Source organism: Podarcis tiliguerta, assembly GCF_965153285.1.
Source record: "Podarcis tiliguerta genome assembly, chromosome: 5".
Classification (NCBI taxonomy): domain Eukaryota; kingdom Metazoa; phylum Chordata; class Lepidosauria; order Squamata; family Lacertidae; genus Podarcis; species Podarcis tiliguerta.
In genome coordinates, this window is record NC_139538.1 from 61,706,472 (window position 1) to 61,725,998 (window position 19,527).

General features: G+C 47.6%; 1 protein-coding gene across 1 annotated transcript; it reads left to right on the forward strand.

Moving 5' to 3' along the window:
• The first annotated feature begins 3,088 nt into the window (after positions 1-3,088).
• CYP26A1 (cytochrome P450 family 26 subfamily A member 1) lies at positions 3,089-14,892 on the forward strand. Its single transcript, XM_083443625.1, has 7 exons — positions 3,089-3,720; positions 3,834-4,058; positions 5,594-5,896; positions 6,031-6,180; positions 10,255-10,389; positions 12,408-12,560; positions 14,130-14,892. The coding sequence occupies exons 1-7, from the start codon at positions 3,388-3,390 to the stop codon at positions 14,469-14,471; spliced, it is 1,641 nt and encodes a 546-aa protein (XP_083299751.1). The 5' UTR covers positions 3,089-3,387; the 3' UTR covers positions 14,472-14,892.
• Positions 14,893-19,527: the final 4,635 nt, after the last annotated feature.

Consider the following 19,527-nt stretch of genomic DNA (forward strand, 5'->3'; position numbering starts at 1 on the left):
ACTAATTTTAGAGAAAGCGGCCAGGGCTCGGCCATTCTTCCCCGGGCCGCTGACATCATTTATGGTTTCGAGCCTCGGAAACATCCCGCGCTCCCTTTGCAAGGCAGCGGCTGCTGCGGAGGCAACGCTCGCGCGGAGCTGGAGAGCCGCGGATTGGGGGCAGGCCCAGGGCTTTCCCACCCTAAATCTTCACGGCCCTTCCAGCCAAAGGGGGCAGAGAGAAGCCGGAGCTACAGTGGTTCAGCAACCGGATCGGTTCCTTGTAGTGGGGGCTTCTCCCCGCGCCCCCAAAACCCACCCCCAATGCTTGGCCGCAGAAATTTTTTTCAACCTTAATGTACGGTTCGGGGACGTTATTACTCGGTTGATGGTCTGCGGCCCAGCCTAACCTCTCTTACCTGCGAGTAAGGGCCGCTGAATGCAGTCAGCAGTCCAGGGTCAGGTTTGCGTTCTTATTTTCTTTACAGGCCAAGAGTGCGCTGGGCATTTTATAGAGTATTAAGGTTTCTGCCCCGAGGATTTTACAATCTAAAATTCCACCCAGGGGGAGATAGGACTATCTTTGTGAGAAACACGAAGAAAAGAGCACCTCTGGGCATGTACAGAGGGGCACTTAAGTCACCGCAACTCCAGCCTCCTCACTATAGAAGGTTCCACCTCCAAACTGGACCCCCCTCATTTGAAGAAGAAATGTGCTCAAGCGATCCTTTAGGAGAAAGGCAATGCTTCTGTTCTGTTAGGAGCCCAGCTAAAAGAGCGCAAAGAAGTTCGCAAGCTTTGCTGTTCCACAGCGTTCTTCTCCTGCTTGGATGTTAGCAAAAGCAAACAAAAGAAAGGGTGGGTACCAGCGGTAGTGTGCACTGCGCAGGGTCAAATAGATGATCCCAGGGTCCCCCAAAGTCTTTGAAAAAATCAAGGGCCAACTCTGTTATTGGATGAGCGGCAGGCAGAAATTTCACAGGTCGAGCTCCGCATCACTGCATTTCTGTATCAGGGGCAGATTAGAGAATTGACAACCTAATCCGATGACTCCTTATTCAGAAATAAGTCCCCCACTACTGTACTCAGTTGTGGTGTGCGTGGCTACTTTGAGGTAAGTGTTTGCAAGGTTGTAGCCTAAATTTATGTATTTCCTGCAACACACTAACTGGCTGCCTGGAGAGGGAGCAAAATTAAGAAGATAGAAAGTAACTCCACCCACCGAACCAATTGCTTACACAATTAAATTCCATGGAGCTTTCTAGTTATTTGAGAGAAAGCTTTCTATATACAGTATTTGAGAGAAAGCTCCATGGAATTTAATTGTGTAAGCAATTGGTTCGGTGGGAGGAATTGCTAACAGAGGGTTAGATCCTCATGGCTCGATCCAATGCATCTTTGCACAGCAGAAAGTCCAACTTTCCCGCGAGTAAGTGCATAAGACTTCTGTCCCAGGCTGCTATGGCCAGGATACTGACCGAAGTTTCAGTGAAGTCAATGGAAGTTGTAGGGTGCAGGTCGCGCGTGAAATCCAGGTAGGCACCTTACAGTGCGGATCAGCAAGTGCTGAGACTATGGAAGGCCTCTAGAACAGGGAGGTATTTTTTAGAAAGAGAGGAACAGCTGTTATCTGAGGTGGGTGCCTGCTGCCCACTGATGGAAAAAAGAGTTGTTTTTGCCCTGGTACGCACGACTTTCTCTCCACGTTGCTCACGGTGTGACCTTGGGACGATCTCTCAAACAGCAGCACCCTCAGGTCAAACCCGGGGATGTGTTTGTGTGACCGAGAGATTTTTGGCAGGGAACCAGCGTTGGGCCAGTCGGGATCGCTTCTTGCTGCCTGATCCAGATCTGGCCTCCCTGTCTAGTTGTTTTGAAAGCGGGTTTAAGGTAACCTGCCCTTTCTGCCAGATCTACACCGCAGGATTGTTCGGAGAACAAGAGGAGAAGCGAATTGCTTGAGTGTGCGGCATAAAGATATAGCAAGAAATCTTTACAAATTAATAAATCCTAGAGAAACAGAAGTTGGCTGTGGTTGCACCGTCGTAATGAGGAAGCGCCATTTGTCTAGGAATACAAAGCGGTGCCTTAGTACAGAAACCGGATTATTTGTCCAAGTGCGGATTGGTGTTTTTTGCAGGGTGGGCAACTTCAAAGTCTTTATGAATTTACTAGCGGGGGGGACGGGGACTGCAGGGTCACAGCACCGTTTGCGAAGTGGGGCAGCGCTTTAACTATCCGGGAAAGCCCGATCCTACGCGTGTTTACTCCTCCAGTAAAACAAGGAGCAGATAAAGTCCCTCTCTGGGAAGCAGACCTCATGGTTTACTCCGAAGTAAAGATCGAAGCCAGGCTCCCAAACCATGGAAACGAAGAGAACTACTAGGCAAGGCACAGGGGGGAGGGGGGTTATCGGTTCATTTTTAATTATGCTTTTATGATGTATCTCTCTCTTGTGAACCGCCCTGCGATCTACGGATGAAGGGCGGTATTTTTAAAAATAGCAAATAAATGACACAGGATTGGAGCCCAAGCTTAAAGGCACGGGAGGGAGGGGGAGACTCTTAAATGTATTGCAAAACATCGCCGTTGATTGGAGTTGGGAGCACGTCTGAAATGGCTCTTGGATGCACGCGACTGACTTGCCTTAGGTTGAGTCGCCGGGCCTGTTTTTGCGATGCAGTCCTAAACTATGGAGTGGCGCTTACATCTGCGCAAGTGCGCGCAGGATCTAGCGCAACGTGTGGCATGCTCACTTCGAAGCGGTGGGTGCGCCGCTGACCGACCAACCAGTTCCACAGGGCTTCCTTCCTTCCTAAAGTGTTGAGCTCCACCACCCGATGATCCGAAGGAGCAACTCACTAACCCTGCTCTTTTCAATGGCCTGAGCGCAACCAACTCGGACCAGAGCAGAGCAACCCAACTCTAGTCGGCAGCCTCGTTGCGCGCCTAAGTGTCCACAAACGCTTCCACAGTAGGGCAGGGTCCTTCCTGCTGGCAGCCCTGGAGCACTTGGCTGCCTTTACAGGAGAGTAGACCTTATTGGGAACCCAGCGAAGGTCTCCTTCTGAGCCACTGCGCCTAGGTTCGCCCTAGACGGCTGGTTGACCCAAGCGCACCTGCCTTTCCCAGTCAAGCTGCTTGCTTGGCTTGGCTTGGCTTGGAGGACATCTGCGGAGGGAGGAGAGGCGCTCAGCATCCGCTTTGCAACTGCGGCTGGCTCCCAAGTGCTTTCTGCAGAGCGCAGGAGAGAGGCGGAGACCGGGAAGGCGCAAAGCCCGCCCAAGGCAGGCAGAGTGCATCGACGGGGCGGAGCCTGCCGGGCCCGAGGGGCAATTAAGGATGAACTTTCGGTGAACTAATTGATCGCACGGCCCAAGGTAAAGTGGGCAGCGACCTGGGCCGAGGATGCTTATAAAAGGGAGCCCCCGCCGCGGCGCTGGGCCCTTGCGCTCACTCGCCAGCCCCCGGGGGAAGTCTGCCAGCCTGCCCGCCCGCCTGACGGCAGGTGCCCGCCCCGCTCGCTGCAGCCCGGCCCCGGCGGCCAGCATGGGTTTCTCTGCCTTGCTGCCCAGCGCTGTGCTCACCTTCGTGCTGCTGCCGCTACTCCTCTTCCTGGCCGCAGTGAAGCTGTGGGACTTGTACTGCCTGCGCGGCCGCGATCCCAGCTGCCCGCTGCCCCTGCCCCCGGGCACCATGGGGCTGCCCTTTTTCGGGGAGACGCTGCAGTTAGTGTTGCAGGTGAGGAGAAGGAAGAGGGACGACGGGGGAGAGAAAAAAACAAACAAACCAAACAGGTGCCTTTGGGCTCCCCAGCTTGATCCACCCCTCTTCTTTTCGCTCTCTTTTTGCAGCGGCGGAAATTCCTGCAGCTGAAGCGGCGCAAGTACGGCTACATCTACAAGACGCACCTCTTCGGGCGGCCCACGGTGCGCGTGATGGGGGTGGACAACGTGCGCCACATCCTGCTTGGAGAGCACCGGCTGGTGGCAGTGCAGTGGCCGGCGTCGGTGCGCACCATCCTGGGCGCCGGCTGCCTCTCCAACCTCCACGACGGGCAGCACAAGCACCGCAAGAAGGCAAGCGGGGAGCGGCTCTGCCGGACGAAGGAGGCACCGCCGTAGCTCCGGGGCAGGGGGGGGGCAGCTCTCTGAAAGGCACGCCAGCCTCGGTGGGGCCGGAGGGAGAAGGGCTTCGTGTAGCGGGTTGGGGTGGCTCCGAGCCCGGTGAGGGAAGTTGTGGAGCCGTTAGGTGACTTTTGATTCTGGACTTCTGAAGATTCCTTTCTTAGCCGGCTGTGTAGTGGGGACCTCTTTCTGCTCATTTTGCGGACTGGGGGCCTGGACTTCTGCCCCCGATGGCGCCAGTGGGGGCGGGGGGGGGATCTGCTCCAGAAGTCTGCCGTCGGCTCTTGGAGAGGGCGCCGATTTTCACTGAGCCCCCAAATTCTAGATTTCAGCCTCAATTTGGAATCTTAAGAATTCCACGCAGGTCTGTGGAACGCGCTTCTTCCTAGTAGCAACTCAATCCTAGGCACGTATACTCAGAAGTCACACTGATTGCACGTCGGGCTCTTCCCAGGCAGGACTGCAGTCGAAGCGCGTTCAGGGATTGCAAGCCCGCGCGCGTTTCTCTGCCTGCCTGCTTCCTGGAAGAAACCCCCGACGTGTTCAGTGATGGGCTTTTATTTCTGCGTAAACACAGGTCGGCTCTGGCTTTCTCAGGAAGAGTTCTAAGGGAAAGAGGACGAGGTTAGAAGGCCAGGGTGCTAAAAACACATCTGGGGGAAAGTCCGTTCCAATAAAAGCGACTCCCATAAAACGAATGGCGCCTTCCATAAATAGCCTCGAGAAGTAAAAGGGAGCAATCGAGAGACCATAAAAAGAGGTCTTGGCGCCCCGGCCTTCCACACCACGCGGCGAAGTCTCCTTGATTTCAAAGGTGCTTTCTTCCCTTTCAAGTCGCGGGGCGCAGGAGTGCCAAAATGCGAAGCGACATTTGGAGGAAACGGCACTGTTGACGCCCACCCTCCAACTCCCCACAGTCCTTCCCCGAAGGTTTTCTTTTGGAAAGGCGCCTCCTAACTCAAAACCGCGAAACAACAGTTTTCTGCCTCCTCTGCTTTGAACTGGGGACTTTTGGAGCCTCGATCCGCCCCGTCGAGTTCGGTGGGATTTACTCTGATGTCCAGCCATCTGCTTGCAGCCTTAATCGCCGAGTTTAGCGCCTGGAACCTCTTTGCATTTGGGTCGACTCCTGAGCAGACTTACTTGGACGCAAGTGCCTTTCAAATCGGGGGTATGAGGCTGGCTCTCCGCGCCCCTGGTCTTGGCTTGCAGCAAGGCAGAAACAACCCCCTGGATTCGAATCCACGGCCTTGCCAAGCGCGCCACCAAAGTTTTTAACCGCGGGCGCGCAGACCTCTTTTAAAAAAAACCTCGCCATTTTTTGTGGGAGGACCCACTTGGCAAGCAGAAGAGCGCAGGACGAAGCGCTGCGGCTTTCCGCCAGGCTCGGAGCACTTGTTTAGCTTTGCGGGCTGTTTTTTTCTTTAAAAAAAGTTCCTCCCCTCCGAGGGTCCCCTTAAAAGTAACCGCCTCTCCTTCCGCCGCAGGTAATCATGCGCGCTTTCTCCCGGGAGGCCCTGCAGCACTACATGCCGGTCATCCAGGAAGAGGTGAGCGCCTGCCTGCGCCAATGGCTCCTGGTGAGCGCCGGCGGCGGCGGCTCTTGCCTGCTGGTTTACCCGGAGGTGAAACGCCTCATGTTCCGCATCGCCATGCGCATCCTACTGGGCTTCCGGCCCAGCCCGACGGCGGGCTCGGACGGCGAGCAGCACCTCATGGAGGCCTTCGAGGAGATGATCCGCAACCTCTTCTCGCTGCCCATCGACTTGCCTTTCAGCGGCCTCTACAAGGTAAAGGGTGGTCTGAGAGGTTGTGGGGGAGGGAGGTGGGAGGTGGCCCGAGGGGAACCCCCTGCCCGGACATGGCAAGCGGCGCTCAGGAGAGGGGAGCCTGCCTCTCTGAAGGGATCCGCTCTTGCTTCCAGGGCTTGAGGGCGCGCGATGTCATCCACGCCAAGATCGAGGAGAGCATCCAGGCAAAGCTGGCCGGGAAGGAGCCCCCCGACGGCTACAAGGACGCGCTGCAGTTGCTGATGGAGCACACGCAGGGCAACGGGGAGCAGCTCAACATGCAGGTGGGGAGAGGTCCCAAGGCGCTGGGATCCTGACCGGGCTCGCTCGCTCGCTCGCTCTCTCTCTCTCTCTCTCTCTCAGCTTTGGGGGCCAGGGATTCCAGTGCTGGAGGTGGTCTAGTAGCCACCAGGGACTCTAGGATGCCCCCGAGTCAATAGCAGCTGCTTTTTCGAAGTTAGGGTTGCCAGGCTGGGTTTTTAAAGACAGCATAGCAGGCAGAAAGTCACCAGGTGCAGCCTTTCCTGGTCAGGCAGATTCAGTTGCGGAGAAAGCACTATCGGCATTTCCTCCATTCAAATGATGGAGTTAAATATGGTTCCCACCCCCACCACTTTGTAAAGGGGCTGGAAATATCTGTCTAATGAGGGTAGGTGACCTGTTTAGAGCATTCAGGGTTTCTGTGTGCAGTGACAGGATGGACTAAACTCAACAATTCTTCCTTCGCTGTTAGATCTCCATGTCTGAGAAAGGCTTTCTGCCTGTCTGTGCAGCATTAAAATAGGTTCCTTTGAGAAGAAATTGTATTGGTGTATGTGTGTATGTGCGCGCGCGCAAGGCCATCGTGCTCCTCATTCAGAGAACCCCCCACCAGCAGACTTTGATGCCCTTTGTTCCCATTTTATGCTCATTTTAGAAAGCATCCTTTCCCCAGGATCATTCAAAACACTGATTTTAAAATATAGTTCTCCTTGACATACTTCAATTTTTTTCCTGCAGGGGTGTTTTATTATTTACTGTGCGGCATGTTGTGATGGGTGGTGCTGGGACGTGGGTGGTGCTGTGGTCTAAACCACTGAGCCTAGGGCTTACTGATCGGAAGGTCAGCGGTTCAAATCCCCACAGCAGGGTGAGCTCCCATTGCTCGGTTCTTGCTCCTGCCCACTCAGAAGTCCGAAAGCATGTCAAAGTGCAAGTAGATAAATAGGTACCACTCTGGCGGGAAGGTAACCGGCATTTCTGGGCGCTGCTCTGGTTTCGCCAGAAGCGGCTTAGTCATGATGACCACATGACCTGGAAAAACTGTCTGCGGACAAACGTCGGCTCCCTTGGCCAGTAAAGCGAGATGAATGCCGCAACCGAGACTGGACTTAACTGTCAGGGGTCCTTTACCTTTTATGTTGTCATAAAAAGCAGTGGGCTGGCCTCAGGTGGTGACCTGCCTGGATGTTTGGCATCCCATTCAGGGTTTTGGTTTTTTTAATTAAACAAACACACCTTTCTTTGAATTGAAGTAATGTTCATTCATTGGACTCTAGGGGTATATATATTCCTGTACATGTCTGTTCATAAATAAGTGCCATTGAGCTTACAGGTAAGGGTGACACCTATTAGGACTACTCCACCTTAGTTGATTGCATGGGTTTTAATTGGCTGCTTTTAAAGCTGCATGCATGTTCTGTAGGAACAAGTCATAGTTCTAAAGGGAAAATTGAATTCTTTGAGAGCTAGTGTGGTTGTAGTGGTTACAAGTGTTGGACTCTGAGTGAGAGAGCTTTGAATCTCCACCCAGCCATGAAGCCGCTTGAGCGACTTTGGGTCAGTCTCTTTCTCAGCCTATCCTACAGGGTCGCTGTGACAATAAAATGGTGAGGAGGAGTGATCAGTGTGCTCTGGCTTCAGCACAAGGGGGGGGGGCGCTGGAATATTTTAATAGTGGTGGCGGTGATGATGACTAATTTGTTTTAGTTGATGTCCTCTTGTTGCAACAGGCAATAAGGTTAGTTGAACTTGGGTCCCTCTGAAATCAATGTGAAAATGCTAGTTGCATCCTAGTTATATGTTTTTGTATATGCTGGAAGCTGCCCAGAGTGGCTGGGGTAACCCAGTCAGATGGGCAGGGTACAAATAATAAAATTATTATTATTACTAGTAGTAGTAGTATTAAACAACTGGCTGATCAATGAATTGCTATGGTCCTCAAGTTCTCATAAGGATCTCAGTGCTCAGTGTGTAGGAAGTGGGCACAACTGGAGCTGCTCTCCAATTTTCTTAGCTACCCTGCCCTTCTCCCAAAACTTCTTAGTCTTTTTAGACTACACACAGAAGGATGCATAATATACCTTTGTCCCATGAAATCACTATGTGCGGAAAACTGGGTTAGAACCCATCATCTGGACATCCAAGCTTTCAAAACGGCCGAGTTTTTATGTTTGGCATGGAGGAATATTCAGCATGTGACTATGCCCATGTAGTCACAAGTGGAGCAGCCCAGCCATGGGACTGGTTCACACTTGGGTGCTAAACCTATGGCAGCTTTGTTCTCTTAATTCACAACAGGGTTTGAGACCTGCACTGCGCTCCACTCTTGCTTATTTATTTAGCCCATTTATATCCTGCTCTACACCTGGGTGGGTCATTGAGAACATTCCCCAACACCAAACCAATTCCTAAAACATGCAACACAAAAAATCACGCAATAGGAGCAGCAGTTAGGGAGCAATCTGAAATGATAGTGGCAGTGTCACCTAGAGGGCTGGGTCAGATAAGTGTTAACCTGACTTCTAACTACCAGCCATTTTCTCTTGCATGTTTCTTAACTCCTGGAAAGTGCTTGCTTCTACTGTCTTTTACAACCACATTCTTGTCTTGACTCTGCAGTACATGAATGAGGAACCTGTGGCCCTCCAGATGTTGGTGGACATCCCATCATTATTGACTATTGGCTGTGCTGACTAGGACTGATGGGAAGTTAAGCCCAGGAACATCTGGAGGACCAAAAGTTCCCCATCCCTGCCTTACAACCTGACTTCTCTCTCCTCTCCTCTGCAATGGACTTCACTAAGGTCAAAGATGATATCCTTGCTGCTTGCCCGATTCAAAGGTGAATACTGTGCTCCCATCCTCCCTGATCGCTCTACTGCCTTAGACCCAGTTTATCACCACGTTTCTTGCTTGGCTCCCTCTGTATCCTACCTTCTTCGACTCTGCTCTTAGTCAGTGGAAGATTTCTCGCTTCTCATTGCAAGGGATTATCAGATAGTTAATGAATTTGACTCAGCAAGATGCAATTGTTGTGGGAAAACCAGATGGAAAGGGACAGTAGAGAACAGAAGTGGAAGTCCTGCTAGCACAATGGAATTTCCCCTCTTCCTCCCTTCACATGCCCTGCGCCATCCCATAGACCAGGGATTCTCAAACTTGGCTCTCCATCTGTGTTTGGACTCTCATCATCCCTAGCTAGCAGGACCCGTAGTCAGGGGTGATGGGAATTGTAGTCCAAAAACATATGGAGACCCAAGTTTAGGAAACCCTGCCATAGACCATGCAGTGTGACCTGCTATCCTCCTGCCTCAAGTTCTTGTGCATTATCAAACCATCTTTAGGCAAGTTTAGTAGGGTAAAGTGGCTGACTAGGGAGTGGCTGATAACTATGTGCATCAGCCTCTCCCTTCATTTCTTAAATCAGCAATGCAGATGTCAAAGGAATGTAGAAAGTAAAGGGAGTGGATTGCAGTATATTCAGGTGGAGAAGAGCAGGTGGATATTGAGTGTGCAATTTGAAGCCAAGGGGGAAGGTGTCGAATGGGAAGGTGGTAGCCCTTGAAAGCAGTGGGAGAAGAATAGACCGTTCAGACTGGCAGAACTGGAAGGGGAAGGAGAAGACCTGTTTTGTCAGTGAGGATTTTCGAGGACAAAGCAGGAAAGGGGGCTTGGATGGTGAGGGCTTTAGGGGAAAGGAAGAATCATTGACTGATCAGCAGCGATTTTGGGAGGCCACATGTTGAAAGGGGATAGTGATGGGTATTTGCAGGAAGTAACAACTGTCGCTCCTACTGCTTCCAGTCTAACAAGCCAATTTTTGTTGCAAAACTCTGGGCAAAATATATGTTACAATGATGCTATGCTGTCCAAAGAAACGTGGTCTCTGGACATTTGTAAAATACAAAAAATAATAATAGAGCAATAAGAGGCACCCATGAACTTAGCACAACAACATGGCCATTAAGTACCGGGATCTGTGTCCCTGGGAAGTTTGCCTCTGCAGCCACTTTGTGTGTGATAGCCCTGAAGTAAAAGGATTCTGGTGCAAAGTACAGCCTGATGTTCTTTCTCCTGTTTTTCCTCTCCACCTGAAGGAGCTGAAAGAATCTGCGACGGAGCTTCTTTTTGCTGGGCATGAGACAACTGCCAGTGCTGCAACGTCCTTGATTACTTTCCTAGGCCTTCACCAAGATGTGCTGCAGAAAGTGAGGAAGGAATTGCAGGAGAAGGTGGGTGTTGTCTAAGGGTTTGGAGGTCAGGCTGCAGCGTGCATGAAACAGGCTTCTGTGATTCTGTAGACAGTCTTGGAAATGGAGCTGGGAGACTTGGTTTGGAAACCCTGCTGGCACAGATTACAAATGAGTCTGGTCATATTAACAAAGCTATTAATAAATAGGTGGAATGATGCTCAGGTATGATACTAAAGGGGTTGCATTTGGTGCTGTGGTCTAAACCACTGAGCCTCTTGGGCTTGCTCATCGGAAGGTTGGCGGTTCAAATCCCTGTGACAGGGTGAGCTCCCATTGTTCAGTCCCAGCTCCTGCCAACCTAGCAGTTCAAAAGAACATCAAAGTAGATGTAGATAAATAGGTACCCCTGTGGCGGGAAGGTAAAGGGCGTTTCTGTCATGCTGCTCTGGTTTCGCCAGAAATGGCTTAGTCATGCTGGCCACATCACCCGGAAAAACTCTGTGGACAAATGTCGGCTCCCTTGGCCTGAAAGTGAGATGAGCGCTGCAACCCCAGAGTTGTTCACGACTGGACTTAACTGTCAGTGGTCCTTTACCTTTACCTTTTAAAGGTGATTTTTCCTTTGTGCAACAGAATGACCTCCCCCAGCTCACCCCTTAAATCTTGTTCTGGGGTTCTCCCCAATCTTCTGGAGCAGATTTGGGTATGGTAATGCAACTATTTAGTTGACTGCTGCCCAAGGTCTGTACTGAATATGCCAAACTTCTGCCGGTCTCTTTGTATATATCTTACCCGCTAGAGTGTATATAAAACATTTTCCTTTGTAGAAGTAGTGATATAAAGAGATAAAGATTAGCTTTACTAATTAAAATATTACATTTTTTTAAATATGAAAAAGATACCCTCCGTTTAAATGGGCAGTGTCTTTTTCTAGATGGTTAATGTTTCAAATATAAGAAAATATCACTGGCAGATGAAGCGTTTCCTGTTCTCTTAAAAGGGAATTGTTGCCAAGAACCAGGGGCACTGTGTCCCGTTTCACCGCTAGAGGTGAAACAGGAAATGCCGCCTTGCCCTGCCACTGCCGCCACTGCTGCAGATGGTGCCCATTCTTCATTCATCCTGCTACCTCCATCAGTGATGGAGAAGCAGTACTGGCATCTGCACCAATTTCAGGCAAGATCTCACCCAAACCATGAGATTTCTCCATAAGATCTCCATGATACCGGCGCTGCTTCTGGAGGAAGTGGGGCAGGTAAGGCACCTGCGGGGTTCCTGTCTTGAGGGCGTTGCTGCCTGAGGTTGTCTAATGTCAGGGCCAACTTTGCCAGGAGCAAATATAATAGTCTGTTATAGTTACATAAGTTTTGTTAGCACGCCTCTATCCATATTTAGTTGATTCAATCTCATTTTATTGTGACTGTCATTAATCAACAGATGTCTGTGCCTTGCATGTGGTAAACTTTACAGGTGTGTATTTCAAACTGAGCAAGGGTCTCCCAGGCTCTTGGGAAGTACATCACTTGAGTGGCATGTAGATTATGCCAGGAAATATGTGGGCAGAAATCTTTACTAAATATACAAAGTAAACAAAACAACCATCCAGGAAGTGGCAACAAAAGTATGTGTAAAGTAGGCAGGGGTGGAGGAAAGAAGTCAGAATGGAGCTAAAATCTTTGCTTTCACTTTCAGGTGCAAAAGGAAGTGGCGGGAAATGTCATTTTTAACATGCCGTTTTAAACAATCTGTCCCTCTCCACAGGGAACTCTGGGAATGGTAGTTCTGTGAGGGGAATTAAGGGGTCTCCTTGCAACTCTCAGCACCCATAACAAACTACAGCTCCCATAATATTTTGTGGGAAACCGTGGCTGTTTAATGCGGCATGGATACTGCTTTTTTAATGTATGGCGTGAATGTGACCTTAGCCTGGAAGTTCTGGCTTTGGGATCTTGCTTTGGGACCTATTGCATTAATGCAGATGTTCCTGTAGGGTGTGGGTGCTGGATCGCTAAGCCTTCTCTCTACACTGGTACTCAAGACACATCCTTTGTTTTCAGGGATTGTTGGGCAACATGAGCCAAGAGAAGCATTTGGAAATGGAACTCTTGGAGCAACTGAAGTACACTGGCTGTGTCATCAAGGAGACTCTCCGTTTGAGTCCACCAGTTCCTGGAGGATTCAGAGTGGCTCTCAAGACTTTTGAGCTAAATGTAAGCAGGCAAAGCCCATTTTCATTAAGTCTCCATAACATCTCAGTTCTGCTGATTTTCCATGGAGATCCTTTTTTAGTGCTTAGCATCGCAACAAAATATTTCAGCAATAACTGGACTGCTCATACCATAATAATAAAAAGTACATTTAGAATTTTTGTAAGAAGCAAACTTCCAACAGTTTCTGCATGGCTGCAATGCCTTGGGATAAGCTTCATCTGTCCCTCTCAGAAGCAATTTTGATTCTATGATTGGGGAGACAGAAAATGGTCCTTTTTGGATTATGATGTGGATCTAAGTTACACAGATGTAGTTTCTGTGGAGTCACAGTGTGGGGGGAAGTGGCACCTATTGAAATTGTTCTGTTCCAGGGTGCTTAAGCCTGTTCCTTTTGGTACTGGAATAAGTCAGACATAACTAGCTCTTTTCATGACATTTGTCATGCCAGAAAAGTAAGTTCTTGAAGCTGTTCTTATGCCTTGGTATGAGGAACTTAGCCAATGCTTGCCTTTCAGTCTGAGCACCATGTGCTCTTGCAAATGTGCAAGAGAGAATTCTGGGAGTTGTAGCTTCTCCAATGTGATGCTAGGAAAAAAGTCTACCTGCTGAAAATATCTGCTATGCAGCTTTACAAAAGGTGCAGGAATACCTGTATGGAACTAGCAGCCCTCTTTCCCCCTTTGATAATAGTAAAGGTGTTGCCATCCTAAGGCATTATGAATTAGGGAGCTATGTTTCACAGAGATTAGCTGTAGCTCTAGAGAAAGTGTCGCAGCCCAAGACATTTTGTTACTTGAGGCAAAGGACAAAATAGTGCTCTGTTTCATGTACCAAGGTATACCAGCACTGACTTCAGTGCTGAGAGAGTCCTCGACCACAGCAGACGAGCTATGGGGGTGCAGGCCAGGCCATGTGATTCTCAAAGCCCTGTCTGCTCTTCACCCATAGCTGCTGCCTTAAGCAGTCATTTCACTCTGCCTAATGGTAGGACCAGCTGTTCCCCATTTTATACGCATGGTAGCCTCTGAACTTTCTTGGTACTGGTCACCTGTGCCAGGTGTAGGGCAGCTTTGGCCCTCCAGGTGTTACTGAACTCAACCCCCCCATCACTCCTGTCCATTGGCCATGCTTGCAAAGGCTGGTGAGAGTTGTAGTTTAGCAACGTCTGAAGTTCCAAAGCCTAAGAGGTCCTATGTGCCTAGGAAGTGGTGCATGGAATTCATTCTGTCTTCACTGAGTGGATGATCAGCTTTGAACAGTGAAATAAGCATATTTTCCATGTGTAGATTACCCTTAGTGAGTAAGGGGATGGCTTGGGTCATCTTGCTGGAGCTGTTAGACAAATCAGAAAGGTGCACTGTTAAATCAATCCTTAGTCTTATAGAAGAAGATGGCCTGTAAATCTATGTGGTGAGTAGAACCCAGACCATGCCTTGGAATCCATTTCTCCAGTGCCATTGTGATGAGGTGCATCATCTTTCAAAAGACATTAATCTCTCATAAACGGCTCCATACATGTGACCCTTTGTCTCTGTTTTGTGTCCTCATTCCATCTCTTGTTTCTTGTAGGGCTACCAGATTCCTAAAGGTTGGAATGTCATTTACAGTATCTGTGACACACATGATGTTGCGGAGCTTTTCACCAACAAAGATGAATTCAACCCCGACCGCTTCATGTCTCCTTTCCCAGAAGACTCCTCACGGTTCAGCTTCATCCCTTTTGGAGGGGGCTTGAGAAGCTGTGTAGGCAAAGAATTTGCAAAGATTCTTCTAAAAATCTTTACTGTAGAGTTGGCCCGGAACTGTGACTGGCAACTTTTAAATGGACCACCAACAATGAAGACCGGCCCTACTGTGTACCCAGAGGACAATCTGCCAACAAAATTCACAAGTTTCAATGGTCGGGTTTAAATAAATTCCGGGACAGTATCACTGTGATCTTAACTTAAGTTTTGGTGAATTTAAAACATGCACAACGGCTTTTCATAGTGTCCTAAATTCAATATTATATATTTAAATTTATAATGTGTAATAGTTATTTATAAGTGTGTTTTCTAAGAATATTTTTAAAGCTATTTCATGTATTAAACTTTTTTTTTTAGGCAAGCACTGTAATTATGAGTCCTTGGGATTCATAAATGGATAATTTTATTTCTATAGAAATAAAGTTTCCTTCTATTTAAGAATCGTACTCAAAGCTTGTTTACTAATTATGTTGAAACCATTTAAGGACCTTTATGTGTATCCAGACACGTGGTCAAAAGTTAAATGGAATTATATGTATACTGTGAACCAAATTATGTCATAAATAAAAAAAATTCTGCAGCTAGAATGTTGGTATTTATTTACATTTATATGGGGAATTTTGACCTGCTATGAGAGTGTGTTCAGCCAAGTTAACACCTTGATCCTAAGCAGACTTGACTTGGCAGTTCCACTGAAAACAGTAGAATTTGGTGGAATGTGCTGGTGTTTTAAAGAAGTATGGCCAAAATCAGAGATGGGCCTGGAAATATATTTGTCCCTCCATCCCTCTTTACTCTCCAGACTGCACCTTGTGAGGGGCAGTTAATTATCTGATCTACTCCATAAATAGTCAGCGTCTAATAAATAAAGTTGACACCACCTTGAAGGAAGGTTATGAGAGCCCATGTGCTCACATGGCATGAGGTCATTGACGCAGGGGGACTGAGGAACTAGTGGGCTTTCCGAAAAATCCCTCCAAGAGCTACTTTACTATTTATTTATTTTTTGCCATGTGCAAGAAAGAAACAAAATAATTTTTATCTGAAGACTCCAGACACTCATCATCACTTTCCTACAAAAGGAAGCTGAGCAATATTTACATGCTGAAAACTTGGTTGAGGGCCAGGCGAGATACATAACTGCCTTAGGGCCAGGTCTGGCTTGCAAGTCATCCGTAGCCTTGACTCTCTGACAGGCAAGTAGATCAACATACTTGGCAAATATAGGCTTGGAAGGTTGGGTTGAATAGTTTGCCACAGGTCACCTTTGAAATGAACTCTTCCCTCCCCTGAAAAACTCCCATCTTGGCTGAGCAGTGTGGCTGCTGTAACTAAAACTCGAATGCACTTCATTGCACTCTTCTAAAGGAGACAAGCAGATGATTGCATAAGATCCAAAACTGGATTGAAAGAGAGACAAGACAGGATTTGTTTATGAAAAATCACCGTGCATCTATCACACAGCAACTTCCTTTTGCAGCTGGAAGCAAATTAAGAGCAAAGTAGGACATTGCTTTTTGCCATAACAGTATGAAACAAAGGCTAGCTCACACTCTCTCCCACTCTTGTCCCATGGATGGGTTCAGCTGTAGTGTACGACCAATTAATACGAGCCTATCAGCCATGATCACTCTAGTCTATATGGAACATCCATGGTCAGAGATAGTATACCCTTGAATAGCCATTGCTTGGGGCAGAGCACCAGGAGAGAGCTATACTCCTTGTGTCTTGCCTTCTGGAGGCATCAGGGAAATGGGACAGGGAGACTCTGTTCAAATCCTCGCTTGACTGTGAAACTAACGTACCACACAGGGTTCTTGTGAGGAGAAAATGAGCTGGGAAAAGGACCGTGTATGGCACTTGGAGCTCTTGGAAGAAAGGTTGGATAATTGGATAGGATGTTTAACTTCTGGTTTGACTCCTAAGGTTGAAGTGGTTCTGTTTCCCCTCCCTCCTGCTGAAAAACTATTAAAGCCTAAAATGAAAATCAAAAGGAATCATTTTGAGGTCAGCTTGTGCTCAAAGGGTGCTGTTCAGTGCAAATTGTCATACAAATAACTAAGAGGCAGAGAAGTGAGCTATTTAACAGTGCAATCCTGTACATGCCTACTCAGGCTCTATGCTTTATCTGAGTTTAGCGTGTATAGGATTGCAACCTTCATCTTCCTGGCTCTAGAGTACCCTTCACATAGATACTATTATCTCTGCCCCTCCCACCCAGTTTGCTGATGTAATTGAAAACCCTTCTGCAGACACACTTCTAATATCCTGCACAAGCATGACCATGATGGATAAAATGGCCCAGGAATGACCCTCTGAACCTTGGCTAACCTTAAAGACTTACACATTTGGTCACATTTCTGTCCTGGCTATGGTCATGGCTTTCACTAAGCACCAAAACATTAACCAAGGTAATTCAGTTGTGTCAATAGTAAAACAAAAAACAAAAAAACCCCACTCATACACAAAACACCCCACAAACTTTCTCACCATACATCACTTCCACCACACAAATAAAGCACCCACTGTTGAACCTCTGGGTCCTTCTGGATAACTCGATGGATGTGACTTTCCTTTTATTTCTTTTTCAGAGGGAAGTGGAAATTCCCGTTTGCCCATAGAAACTGCAGAAGCCATTACCCCAGTGTGCGTTTCTGATCCTGATTTCAATGGGGACCTGGATTTCACAGAGTGATGGGGGCTTCTTGCAAAGTGTGTTTTTCCTGTCCCACTGGTAAGCTATTTAGAACACAATACAACCCCAGGAAATCCTAATTAATGATCCGTGCATTGTTGCAATAAGTATTTATCTCATACCCCAAATTTAAAGAGATGGGGGTGTTGGGTGGCATGCATGGTGCTTCTTTTTCTCTCATTTCAAATACATTTGATCAGAACAAATCTTGCAATGGAGGTCACTTTTGAGGGTGCTTTTGGTTATGCTCCTTTAGCACTGACTCCCTTTGCTTTCCGTGTAAGCAGTTGCTGTCTTGTACCGCTTGGAACAAGGGAAAAGGGAGGGAGGCTGAATATTCTGAGAAGCAACAGCCAAATCAGAGCCACATCATGTGCTTCTGTTCCTTGTCTGATAGCTTCAAAGGAGAAAGATCATAGCTCAGTGATAGAACATCCCCTTTGTATGCAGAACATCTCAGGTTCAATCCAGACAAGCTAGGCTGTGAAACAATGACTGTTCCAAGGTCACCCAGTGGGCTTCATGCTTGAACTCTGGTCTCCCAGGTCCTCTTTCAACACTTTAACAGTTGCTGCCCAGCTCTGCATCTTAAAAGCCAATCAGTAGCATCTCTTCCAAATACTTCCTGGTTTTCCTTTTCTATAGAGGGCTGCAACTGTTTTCCGAAGCTCACCATTACAATTTTCCCTTCATGCTCCAATACGGCTTAGAAGTTCTGAAATAATTGAAATAGAATCCAACATGGTATTATTTTCATGGAATTCCTTTGCGAAGCTCTGGCATATATGTGTTTTGATTTGCAAACCTTGCATTTAACAGTTTGTCCCATTTCTTCTATTGTCTATGGATCCAGGTAGTCATCACATCTAAAAAAGGCAGTGTAACCTTTTCCTTCCATCTAGACTGCAGTCCCACGCTCCCTTACTTGTTCTGAGGAGACGCACGTAGGATTGCACTGCTAATTAACAATAGCATTCCAGACTTCGGGAATCTACTAAACTCACCATCACAAACATTTAGGTGTTTACATTTTAGGTATTTAAATTTGATCACCAATGCAGTTTGGTGTTCCAGCCTGAATGGATCCACTTCACACAACTGATGAGCTGGGCGCCAGCCAGCAAGCTGCAACAATAAATGTGTTTATCTTTTAGATGGTACAAGAGTCTTTGTAGTTTTTGCTCCAATAGCCTAATGCAGTTATCTCTCTAGAATTTATCTACTAAATGCATCACAAAAGCTGATTAGCCCAAGCTGACCCATTTAAGGAAGTTTAAGCATTTTAAGTTCATCACAAATATGCTTGCAATATTGTGTACTTTTAACAACTGTCAAACCCCCACCCCACCACCCAGAAGTGGTTACACTTCAGTGGATAGAATAATTCCTGATTGTAAAACTCTTAGGGATCAAAGGCACTACTTTAAGAAAAGAGGCTATATTTTCCATAGAACACCAAAGGCTGGGAAAGTAAGTGGGAGCTGGGGGGGGTGCGTGTCTTGGCTGGCGGTCCCTGTTCTAGATCTAAACATCTCCCGCTCCCCACTCTCACATGCAGTGCAAGAAATATACAGATCATTCCTAAAAGGCTATGTTTATGGGCAAGAATCTATTAACATGACGGATAAGAATTCAAGGAAGGTAGTAGATGGCAGCAAGCTTAGAAAAGGCTCATTTCAGGACAGGAGAGCCCAAATTGTTTAACAAATCGGCATGAAAAATGACGACTTGAAGAGCTGTATGAATTATGCAGCCTTCATTGTGGAATGGAAATAAATGCAGCTTTCTCGGATGGGTGTGAGATAAAATATTTAGCAAATCTGTTTGGGTGTGAGAAGGCACAGGAACATCACGACCAGTGTTTAATTACTTCCAAATGATTCTGTTTCAGAGGGTGGGGGGCTGGCAGCAGAATAAAGATCCTTTTGCAGGGCATCTCAAAGCTCCACCCGAAAAAGGAAGTTTGTCACGTGCATCAGAGAAGTGGCATGTGCCAGCAAGAGTCGGGGTGCGCTAGACATTAAAAAATATATATACATAGCTCAACCTCACTATATAGGCAGACTTTGAATTAAGAATGTAAGAAGAACCTCGCTAGACCATCATAGTCCAACATCTTGTCCTCACAGTGGCCACTGATTAGATGCCTATGGGCAGCCTATTTCCCTTCAGGGAAATAGTAGCAGCTCAGGCAGACTGTGGAACTGTAAGGTTTTTTGGAATGCAGAGACTGGGCTTGTCAGCTGCACCACTTCTTCAGCCACTAGATTTTAATGTGCAATTGAAGTTTTTGCTGACGGATCACATAGATTAAAGCTTTCAGCCCTAGGTTGCAGTTGTGGTTGTGCCTGTTTTGTATCAACTGCATAATGGTTTCCACAGAACCATCTCTCTACCTCCCCTCCCCACAATATTTTCTTCATACACACCTATTGGTCAGAATGGTTGGCATCTGAATTTGTTATCTGACATGATTAGAAGTACAATTACTTTTGAGATACAGCCAGCTGATTCCCTTATAGTAATC

Excerpts from the sequence above, each read along its gene's own strand:
- CYP26A1 (XM_083443625.1), top strand. The coding sequence starts at position 3,388 with ATGCTTATAAAAGGGAGCCCCCGCCGCGGCGCTGGGCCCTTGCGCTCA. Across the intron at positions 3,721-3,833 it reads CGCTGCAGTTAGTGTTGCAG|CGGCGGAAATTCCTGCAGCT; the intron begins GTGAGGAGAAGG and ends CTCTTTTTGCAG. Across the intron at positions 5,897-6,030 it reads CTTTCAGCGGCCTCTACAAG|GGCTTGAGGGCGCGCGATGT; the intron begins GTAAAGGGTGGT and ends TCTTGCTTCCAG.